Raw genomic sequence first — 11,526 nt, forward strand, 5'->3', positions numbered from 1 at the left:
GTGGCTCCTCCACCATGTGCCTCGGACTCCATCTTGAACCCCTCTCCCCCTCACTCCGCGTTGGGAAAGACTGAACCCTCCCTATAGAACTGATCCCCGTAGTGCGACATGCAACTCAGCATCGGCAGAGCGCCTGCACAAACACACCCTGGTCCTGCCTCCCGATAGGTTCCCACCAACAGTTGGCTCCCACAGTGGCTGCAGGCTCTCCGGCAATAGGCGCTCCCTGCAGAAGCTTCAAGCGTTCACCCGATGTGTCACCCCAATGAGCCTGCACAGACACACCCACGTGGTCTGGGCCGTCTAAGTCAGCCCTGCCTCAGGCCTGGAAACCTGGTAAACGGCTTAGCCAGGAAGCCGCTGGGTAGCACTCCACCCTTTATTGTGTCCGCAGCTCCTCAGTGCGCATGCTCAAACAGACCCCACCCCACTCCTCAGGGCACGTGCCTGTTTCCCGTCCAAGCCTGCAAACCGCAGTGAGTCCTGGTCCCTGTGCACCTCCAAGACTGCAGTGCTACCAACCTGGCCACGCTCACAGGTGACCATCCTGCTGAGCGCAGGTCCTTGTTATTGACTTCCGGAAGGGAGTCGGGCACCCCTGGGTCAGGGCCGGTCTATCCCTCTGGTGTCCCACACGTAGGTCACGTCAGTGCAAATGTATCTGTGTGCGTGAGTGCATGGGCAGGTGCATGCCCATGGGCGTGTGCATGGGTGTGTTTCTGAGAGAGAGCACGTGCACAGGTTCACACGCATAGGCGTGTGCGTGTGTCTGTTTTTGCAGGTGTCTGCACGTGGGCATGTATGTGGGCAGGAGAGCATGTGGTCAGGTGCATGCACGCGGGCGTGTGAGTGTGCATGTGTGTGTGAAAGAGCACGGGTCAGATTAATGCACATGGGTGTCTCCGTGTGTGTGTGCTTGCACAGGTGCCTTCACATGGGAGTGGGGCGACCCGGCTCTGGAGTCCTGAGACTAGGGGTGTAGAGGGGGCTGTGCCTGCCCGCCTGGGGAGGGAAGCGGGGACTTCTGTGGGACTCACTGGGGACGGCGTGGGGCTGGGCCGCCTGGGGGTCCGGGCACACAGACTGCAGGGACTCCAGGCTGGGGACTTACACCTGGCATCCCAGAAGCACCGGTGGTACTGGCTGGATTAAAGGGCTGCAGGAAGGGCAGTGTTCCCCAAGACACCCCCAGTCTCTTGGCCCTCTGCTGACACAACTCTCATGGGCTTTCCCTCCCCAGGAACCAAGTCTTGGGGCTCGAGGTGCCAGGGGCCCTCAACCGGGAGGTGACCCTGTGTCTGCTGACCTTCTGGGCGCTGGTCTACTTCTGTGTCTGGGAGGGGGTATAGTCAACAAGCAAGGTACAGCCGGGGGTGATGGCAGGGCTGGGGCAGCACTGCCTGGGCGTGGGGTGCATATGCCAGGGAACCGCTGGTGCCACAGGAGGTGACTGGATCCGGGCCACTGCCCGAGGAGGAGGCAGATACTTCAATCCGGGCCCCTTGATCTCCACCCCCTGGCCGGATAGGCCTCTGGGCAGCCCGCCAAATCCCAGGCCAGCAGCCTTCCCCCACCCCCAGTGGAAGGATTCGATTTTCCTGCATTATCATGTTAGCTGTAGGAGTTTTGTAGATGACCTTGATCGGATTAAGAAAGTCTGTTTGTAGTCCTAGTTTTCCGACAGTTTTTATCATAGCGGTGGTTGAACGCTGTCAAATGCTTTTTCGGCATCTTGAGAAATGATCGTATGGCTTTTCTCCTGTTTTGTACTTAATATGATGGATAACACTGGTTGATGGGTTTTTTAATGCATAACCAATCTTTCATTCTTGGGATAGATCTCGTTTGGTCATAAGGCTGTATATGTCGCCGGATTAAATTTGATAACATTTCATATTTTGTGCTTAGCTTAATGAAGGATATTAGCCTGCGGTTCTCTTTTCTTGCAATATCATCATATGGCTTTGGTGTTCTGTTAAGACTGGCCTCGGAAAATGATTTGAGAAGTGTTTCCCCTCCTCTGCTTTCTGAAAGAATTTGTATAGGATTGGTGATATTTCTCCTTTAAATATTTCATAGCGTTCCCTAGTTAAGTCACGTGGGCCTGGAGTTTTCTGTTCCGTATCTTTGATCGATTTAGGGATATTTAGGTTTCCCACTTCCTTCTTGAGTTAGTTTTGGGAATTTGTGTCATTCAAGGAATTTGTTATTTTCATCTACATTGGCAAACGTATTCGCAGACATTGTTCCTAATGTGCTGTGGTTGCTTGCACAATCCTGTCCGTCGCTGCGCGACCCCGTGGACCGTGGCCTGCCGGGTTCCTCTGTCCACAGGTATTGTCCAGGCCAGAATACTGGAGGGGGGTTCCCATGCCCTCCTTCAGGGGATCTCTCCAACCCAGGGATCGAACCCAGGTCTCCTGCATTGCAGGCGGATTCTTGACCTTCTGAGCCACTAGGGAAGCCCAAGAATACTGGAGTGGCTAGCCTATCCCTTCTCCAGGGGATCTTCCCAACCCAGGAGTGTAACTGGGGTCTCCTGCATTGCCAGTGGATTCTTTGCCAGCTGAGCTACCAGGGAAGCCCTTAAACCACCTGGTCTGTGGTATTTTATTATTATTCTGTTATGCCATGCTACGCGGACAAATGGGCTTCCAAGGTGGCTCAGTGGTAAAATAATCTGCCTGCCAAGCAGTAGATGTGAGTTCAGTCCTTGGTTCGGGAAGATCCCCTGAAGAAGGAAATGGCAACCCACTCCATTATGCTTGCCTGGAAAACCCCACGGACACAGACAGAGGAGCCTGGTGGGCTACAGTTCATTGGGTTGCAAAAGAGTTGGGCACAGTTTAGCGACTAAACAACAAGCTGACAAATTCAGGGTAGGCAGGACAAAAGTGGACACTTTCATACCCAACTGGTTCGAGTCAAATCGATGCAACCGTTTTGGAGGGCATGGGGATATGTATAAAACATATTTGGGAATATGTGTAAAACATTTCAAAAAGAGATTACTTTTTCACCCAACAACCTTCCGTTTTAGCTCAGAATTATTGTACATAGTGAGCTGGTGGTAGTGGTCTGGTCACTCAGTCATGTCCGACTCTTGCAACTCCACAGACCGTAGCCCAGCAGGCTCCTCTGCCCATGGGATTTCTCAGGCAAGAATACTGGCGTGGTTTGCCATTTCCTTGTCCACATAATATGTTACACAAAAGCAAATGTACCAGGATGTCCATTTCAGCATTGTTTGTAATACTGAAAAACTGCAAACAGCCTAAAGGCCTAGTTACAAGAGACTGGTGAAAATAACTATGGACTACACATTCTGAGGGATATTAGACAGCTCTTACAAGTACTGCGGATGGCACAGGCTTTGCTGTATCCACCATATGGCCCACTTCTGGGTCAATTCTGGGTGCCCTGTCTGGAAAGGGATGGTCCTTCTCCTTATGCCCTTCCACCAGCTGCCCCTTGCAGTGTCCCTCTCCTCCTTTGACTTGTCTCTTTTTCAACCATGATATGAGTTGATGAGCAAGCAGCTAATCGCTTAACAAGAAAAGAGGCCTGTTTCTACCTTGAAGTAATAAATAAGGGCCAAGTCTTCAGACCGCATTAGTTACGTAAGAAAGAAAAGTATGATCCTTCAATTCACGAAGGGTCCAGCCTTGCTATTGCAAGTGAAAAATGAGTGGAACGAAAACGACCAAAATTGCCACTTTAGTTTTTAAGCCAAAGGGAGAGCTTCTGGGTCTGGGTAACTACCAGATACAGAGGTAGTTTCTGTCTTCAGGCATGGCTGGGCCCAGCATTTTGTCCCGGAGATTTGCCTTCTTGCTCCAACTCCCCCTCTGTCCTTTGCCAGCCTGCCTCCCCTAGAGAATCAAAGTGTCACTGGTTGGATGATATCACCACAGCAGGAGGAATGTGGTCCTCCAATGGCCAGGCCTGAGCCACATGCCCACCCGTGGAATCAAATGTGAAGTCAGCTCTATCACAGTCACAATGGCCTAGAGAAAAGGAAAGGGGCAGTTTTCCAGAGTGACAGCGTACCGGTGCCAAGAGAAGGAAAAGGGACACTGAATTACAAAACCCATCCATGTCCTCGACAGCGGTATAGACTTTGCATCAAATTCATAATCAATTTCCAGTGTTTAAAGGAACGAGACTGGGAACGAATATTTCTTAATCTAACAGTGTGTCCACGCTCAGTCACTCAGTCGTGTCCGACTCTTTGCGACCCCATGGACTGTAGCCCAGCAGGCTCCTCTGTCCATGGGATTTTCCAGGCACGAAGACTGGAGTGGGTTGCCGTTTTCTTCTCCAATTTTATACAGCTCTTAAATATACAATAATATACAATTATAACATACAATATTATACAGCTCTTAAAAAGTACTGCGGATGGCACAGGCTTTGCTGTATCCACCATATGGCCCACTTCTGGGTCAATTCTGGGTGCCCTGTCTGGAAAGGGATGGTCCTTCTCCTTGTAATATAAAGTGCCAATCAACTGTCCAGGTGGATTTTACTACCACTTAAGGGTTCTTGTTTGGCTTCCCAGGTGGTCCAGTGGTCAAGATTCTGCCTGCCAATCCAGGGCACATGAGTTCAGTCCCTGGGCCAGGAATAGCCCACATGCCTGGGGCAGCTAAGCTCGTGTGCCGCAACAACTGAGCGCACCACTGTCTAAAGTCTGTGCTCCTCGACAAGGGAAACCTCTGCAATGAGAAGCCTGAGCACAGCAGTTAGAGAGTAGCCTCTGCTGGCTGCAAGTACAGAAAACCTACACACAGTTAACAAGACGCAGCACAGCCAAAAAAAAAAAACTCATAAATAAAATTTTTCAAAAGAGTCCCTGTTTCCAGCTATAGCCTTCTCGGCCATTGAAGATTTCAGTTAATTAAGTTCCTCCTACACCGAGATCTGCTCTGGTCCTACAGAGTCAATCTTAATAAGTAAGATCCAAAAAGGATCAAACTGTTTCCAAGCAACTTAACAGGATTCCAGAATACAGCTCAAGAAAAGTTTAGGCATAGAAAAATATTAAGCATGCAAGGGAAATTTGATATTGCTTGGCATCCAATCTAAAATTACCAGGAGGCAAAGAAGCAGGAAAATCAAATCCATTATAACAGAGATCAGCGTGGTGGTGTTCAGTTGCTCAGTCGTGTCTATTTTCAACTCCATGAACTGCGGCAGGCCAGGCTTCCCTGTCCTTCACCATCTCCCAGAACTTGCTCAAACTCACGTCTGGTGTCGTGATGCCATCCAACCATCTCATCTTCTGTCATTCCCTTCTCCTCCTGCCTTCAATATTTCCCAGCATCAGAGTCTTTGCCAGTGAGCTGGCTCTTCATATCAGGTGGCCAAAGTGATGGGAGATCTCATTTTAACAGAAATCAGTTAAAATCCATTAATTGGAAAGGAAGAAATAAATGTGCATGTATGTGCCTACAAAACGCTTGTCTAAGAGGGAGTTCCATGGGATCTACAAAAGAGCTATTACAAGTAATCCGTGACTTTAGCAAGGTTTCACGATACAAGGTTACTCTTGAGAGTGCCTTGAACTGCAAGGAGATCAAACTAATCAATCCTAAAGGAAATCAGTCCCGAATATTCATTGGAAGGACGGGTGCTGAAGCCGGAGCGACAACACTTCGGTCAGCAGAAGCCAAAAGCTGACTCACTGGAAAAGACTGTGATGCTGGGAAAGATTTAAGGCAAAAAGAGAAGGGGAGCACAGAAGGTGAGATGGTTAGATAGCACCACCGACTCAAAGGACATGAATTTGAGCCAATTCCAGGAGACAGCGGGGACACAGAGCCTGGTGTGCTACAGTCCATGGGATCGCAAAGACTCACCTGGACACAAAAGACTCAACAACAACAACAACAACATTCTGGTGTTTTATATATAAATGTAACTGTAAAACTGACAAAATATTCCAAAATCAATACCGAATGGCAGTACACAACTTTCTTATTCTCCCACTTCTTACATTGGCTTCCATTATGTTGTACTCCTTGAATACCTGGATCTCAGAACCTCTCCTCCAACTAAAAGACAAATGCAGTATTAGGAAGCGAACCCTCTAAAAATAAAGTCAGAGGCAGCACAGTAGCTCAGTTTTACTTTCTGCAGTTAACAATCACCAAACAAACGATGTGGACCCTGAGCCCCCAAGCAGCAGCACAGGCACAAGATGAAGCCCCATCAAAGTAATTCCGAAAGCAATGCCCTGGGGAAGGACACTTGAGGCTAGGGCACATAGGCTAGGTTTAAGCCTGTCTTCTCTGCTGAGGCTTAGCACGAGGACGGGGCACAAAGTGCTGCAAGGACTGCATCACCATGGAAAGCTGCCCCGCACAGAAGTCGATGGACCTGTGGAGCAGGACAGGGTCTTCAGCAGTCAATCGGCTAAAAGGGAGGGAAAATGAAATTCAAGCTCCTGCCAAGGAGGAGGAAGAGAAGCATGTCCTCCCTCTGTCCCCGCACACCGACAGAGCCCAGAGCACCACACTTCTCCTCTAGGCTTAACCCTCCATTATGGCTCCTCCTGGGCCGAGACTGGCCACCGTCCTCCACTCCCTCCCCAGCCCCGGCCCCCTTTAGAACTTACAGAACCAACATGCAGCCGTTAACATCGAGCTCCCTCCGAAGCGGCCCTGGCAGTTGAGTACGTGGAGTGAGGAAGTGGCGGGCGATGTCCGCCTGTGCGTGCGATGCGAAAAGCACACTGAGGCTGCTGGTGGAGATATGGTTAAGGCACCATCCACATGACTCACGTGGCTTGCACGTCAGGCTCCCTGCTCGTGGAGACTCGCCTTCTCCCACAAGGCCGCCGCCAGATACCCTGGCTATCACTGCCCGACCCTCTGGATCCCTTCAGGTTTCTTTCCGTCACCACCATCCCCTGGCAGCCAGACCACCCCTGACCCATACCCTCCAGCCCCGCAGAGTACCCTCCTCCCACGCTTTAGGCCCCGCCACCTGCAACCCCCCAAACTACCCCTAGCGCACACCCCGACCCCTGCGGCCGCCCAGCCCACCGGGGCTCCCAGCATAGGATACCACTGGAGGGCTCGGTTAATCGGAACTCTGGCTCCGGGTGCAGCGTCTCCACCCGGCCCTGGCGCCTGCGGTGCCCCCGCGATCTGTGGCATGGCACCGGCTGCACCACCCGACTCTCCTGCAGCGCTGGGGCCTCTGGGATTAGCCTGGTCACCAGAGCCGCCAGGGACTCCTCGACTGACGGCGTCACCAGGGACAGCTGGGTCGCCAGGGCAATCGTGGCCACCAGCACCACCCTGCACGCCTTGGCCACCACCTGCCGTGCCCGCTGCAGAGGCCACGGCGACTGCGTCTTCATCGGCTGCCCTTGTGGCTCCTCCACCGTGTGCCTCGGACTCCATCTTGAACCCTCTCCCCCACCTCCGCGGCGGGAAAGACTGAACAGTCCCTACAAATACCAGTCCCGGAGTGAGACCTGCAACTCAGCAGAGCGCCCGCACAAACCCACCCTGGTCCTGCCTCACGATTGGTTCCCACCGACAACGGGTGCCCTGCTGAAGCTTCGCGCATTCACGCACCACGTAGCCCCAACGCGCATGCGCAGAGCCATACCCACGAGGTCTGGGCTCTCTTAAGTCAGCCCTGCCTCCGGCCGGGAAACCTGGTAAACGGTTCAGCCGTGAGGCCTCTAGGCGGCGCTCCACCCTTCGGTGTGGGGGCAGCGCCTCAGTGCGCGATGCTCAAACAGACGCTGCCGCCCTCCTCAAGGCGTGTGACTGTTTCCACGCCAAGCCTGCAAACCCCAAGTGAGCCCTGGTCCCTGTGCACCTTCAAGTCTGTGCTGCTGACAGCTTGGCGTCGCTCACAGGTGACCATCCTGCTGAGCGCAGGTCCTTTTCCTTGACTCCCAGAAGGGAGTTGGGCACCCCTGGGTCAGCGCTCGTCTGTCTCTCTGGTGTCTCGCACATAGCTCACATGTCTGTATGTGTGTCTGTGTGCATGATCGCATGAGCGGGTGCAAGCCCATGGGCGTGTGTATGGGTGTGCTTGTAAGAGAGAGCGTGTGCACAGATTTGTGCACATAGGCGTGTGAATGGGCTTATCTGTGTGTGTGCCCGAGAGAGTGCCCTTACACAGGTGCGTGCCCATCAGGTGTGTGCGTGGGTGTGTTTCAGAGAGAGAGCATATGCACAGATTCATGACATAAGCATGTGAGTGTGTCTGTGTGTGGAGGTGCTTGTGCGTGGGCATGTATGTGTGGTCACGAGAGAGCGTGTGGTCAGGGGCGTGCACATGGGTGTGTGTGTGTGTGTGTGTGTGTGTGTGTGTGTGTGCTTCAAAGAGGCCACGGTTGGGATGCATTCACGTGGGCATATGTCTCTGTGTGCGTGCTTTCAAGGTGCCTTCACATGGGAGTGGGGTGACCCGGCCCTGGAGGCATGATACGAGGGATGCGGAGCATACTGTGCCCGCCCACCTGGGGAGGGAAGCGGGGGGGGGGGGTGGGTGGGACTGCTGTTAGACTCACTGGGGATGGCGTGGGGCTGGGCCGCCTGGGGCTCCAGGCACACAGACTGCAGGGACTCCAGGCTGGGGACTTACATCAGGCCCCCCAGAAGCACCGGTGGGACCGGCTGGACTCAAGGGCCGAGGGAAGGGCAATACCCCCTAGGACACCCCCAGTCTCTTGCCCTCTCCTGCTGGCACAACTCTCATGGCTTTCCCTTCCCCAAGAACAATGTCTTGAGGCTATCCAGAGGGCCGGAGGTACCGGGGGACCTCAACTGGAATGTGACCCTGTGTCTACTGGCCTGCTGGTCCACTTCTGTGTCTAGAAGGGGGTCAAGTCAACAGGCAAGGTACAGCCGGGGGAGACCACGGGGCTGGGGCAGCACTGCCTGGGCGTGGGGTTCATCTGCCAGGGACCACTGGTGCCACGGGAGGTGACTGCATCAGGGGTTGTACTTCAATCCGGTCCCTGAGCCCCACCCCCTGGCCGGAGAGTCCTCGGCCCCCCCAGCAGACTTCCCTCACCCCCACTGGAAGGGAAGAGCCACCAGCAGTGGCTGACCCTTTCCTGTGTGGGGGGCATCCCTGTCCCACCTTTCCACCCTCCCAGTTTCTGTTGATTCTGGCTCCCAGTCAGTTTTAGGGTGTGCAAAGACCTGGTCTACTGCCTATGTGTGTCCCCTGCTCTGTGGCCAAGAGGACACCAGCGGGGAGCCTGGACATGTCAATGTATGGCAGTAACCGCTGTAATATTGTAAAGTAATTAGCCTCCAATTAAAAAGATAAATTAATTTTTTAAAAAAGCAAGAGAGAAGTAAACAGTTAGGTCAGCATTTCTAATTGTTGGAATATAGTAATACTTTAAGGAAATAACCGTTAATGGAAAGATTTATAAATTCCACTAATTCATTAACCATAGTAATGAAAAACGTGGAAACAACTTACATGTTCCATAATGAGATTATTATTGTTGTTGTTGTTTTTATTTAAAGACCCAATTTTACTTTTTTGGCCACGCCACACGACATGTGGGATCGTAGTTCTGCTGCCAGGGACTGAACCTGCAGCCCTTACACTGGAAGTGCATAGTCTTATCCACCGGACTGCCTGGGAAGTCCCAATAATTACATTATCATGCATCTTATATCTATTCAATAACACATTTCTGAAGAGATTTTAGAAAGTGGAAAAGCTAGTATACTAAATGAAAAAAAATTCAGGAAAAAAATTAAAGCTAAACTTGATAACTTCTACATCACATGCTGTTATGTATTTAATGTGCAAGTACACCTAGAAAATATTCTTAAACGTTGACAGTATTTAGTGCTGAACATAGGGCTCGATTTTCATTTTCTGAAATTGTTTTCAATTCCCTTGTAATTGGAATTCAAACATCTGAATTTCAGTACCTTCCCTCTAACACGAGAACAAAGATAAAAAATGTTTTTAAAATCCAGAAGCGCATTAGCTGAAAAGAAACTGGGGCACAAAAAGTGACTCAGCTTTATTTTCTGCTGTAACAAACACTGAAGCACCCCACTCCTCAAGCAGCAGGGCAACAAAGCAAGTGAACCAACAGAGACCAAAGGCCAGTAAAGGCAAAAACTTAGACTCAAATAACAAAGTGGCGATGCCTCTTAGTTTGAATTCCCTATGCCCCGCCGAGCAGGGGACACAAGGTTAGGCCTCAGCCCCTTTCCTCAGCGAGGTGGGAGCCCAAGGCTCCGAATGTTCCGAATCACCAGGGAAAGCTGATCGAGGAATGGGTTCATGGAAAGTCGGATGAAAGCCAGGTCTTCACAGGTCTTCAGCAGTCCATGTACTAAAAGCAGGGAAAAGAAAATCAGGTTAAAGGGAAGATTGCTCCTGTAGGTCCAGGGTACCAACCCCCCTGCTTATACCAAGCCCCTCAGTGTCTCCATCATAGCACGCTTAAGAGGGAGCTCAGACCACAGCACCTGCCACCCCCCACTTCCCAAGGCAAACTCGTCTGGAACTGACACAAGCAGGTCACTGCCATTCACTGCAAATTCCCTCAGAACCAATCCTTGGTGGCGCTGGGCATCTGGGAGCAGAGATCTGCGAGCCATGTCTGCCTCCAGGGGTGACTGGAAAGGCACTCTGAGTGTGCTGGGAGAGACACGGTTAAGGCACCACCCATTACAGAATTTGCTGATTATCTCGGGCTTCCTCGCACCTCAGAGGCCTGCTTTTACCCCAGGATGCCCATCCTCCTGACCACAACCTGAGACCACCCTGAGCTGCCTCCCTAACCCTTCTGTCCATCTTCCCCACCCTCCAGGCTCCTCAGGCCTTGACAACCTCCTTTCCTGCCAGGCTGCCCAGTCCTGCTGCCCCGGATCGCCCCCGTACTCCCTTCTATCCCTTCCTCAGGCTGCCGGCATGTTTCCCTCCACCACACCACTGACCCCGCCCAGAAAGGCTCCCTGAAAAGGATACAGCACCGCCTCTCCACGTCTAGGCCTTACAGCCAAGGGTGCTACATCTCCAGCGGGTCCTAGGCCACCTGGTGCCCGCTCACCCCGGGGACGAGCTCCAGCGTCTTCCATCACCGCTCTTCCTCTGCCAGGCCCACCCCCGCCTTCTGGGGCCCGGGGACGATCCTCACCTTCAGCGCTGCCTGAACCACTCTGGCAAGGAGGTGCTCTGGAGCTATGCTGGTCATCTCGGCCCTCTGCGCCACCGGCACCACCACCCGACGCCTGCATGGCTGCTGTGCGTCTCCCTCAGACGCCAAATAAGGGGCGGAGAGACTGGGCCGCTCACGAAGTCCCTCCCCTTCTGCGCAAGGACGCCAAAAGTGCGCCTGCGCACACAGCCCAGCCACCCACGGGCTGCTATGGAGACCGTGTGAGGCTGGAGGGACTCGGCTCTGTCACAACGCCACGCTCCTTTCAGGTGCCCCCGATGCGCCTGCGCACACGGGCCCCTCCAGTGCCGGCTCAGATGGCGTGGAATGGAGCCCGCCAAGTGTCCACAGAGACG

At 52.7% G+C, this 11,526-nt stretch overlaps 1 protein-coding gene and 1 long non-coding RNA gene across 2 annotated transcripts; both read right to left on the bottom strand.

The window, feature by feature from the left end:
* Positions 1-5,893: 5,893 nt before the first annotated feature.
* LOC145536618 (uncharacterized) lies at positions 5,894-7,605 on the bottom strand. The gene is made up of 3 exons (XM_081566129.1): positions 7,072-7,605; positions 6,620-6,745; positions 5,894-6,417 (listed from the first exon to the last, which is right to left on the bottom strand). The coding sequence occupies exons 1-3, from the start codon at positions 7,367-7,369 to the stop codon at positions 6,410-6,412; spliced, it is 432 nt and encodes a 143-aa protein (XP_081422255.1). The 5' UTR covers positions 7,370-7,605; the 3' UTR covers positions 5,894-6,409.
* Positions 7,606-10,000: 2,395 nt separating this feature from the next.
* LOC145536619 (uncharacterized) lies at positions 10,001-11,273 on the bottom strand. The gene is made up of 3 exons (XR_014075939.1): positions 10,981-11,273; positions 10,522-10,650; positions 10,001-10,342 (listed from the first exon to the last, which is right to left on the bottom strand). It is a non-coding gene; the product is annotated as an uncharacterized LOC145536619 (long non-coding RNA).
* Positions 11,274-11,526: the final 253 nt, after the last annotated feature.

This window comes from Giraffa tippelskirchi, chromosome X, assembly GCF_054371585.1.
Source record: "Giraffa tippelskirchi isolate mGirTip1 chromosome X, T2T-mGirTip1v1.2.pri, whole genome shotgun sequence".
Taxonomy (NCBI): Eukaryota; Metazoa; Chordata; class Mammalia; order Artiodactyla; family Giraffidae; genus Giraffa; species Giraffa tippelskirchi.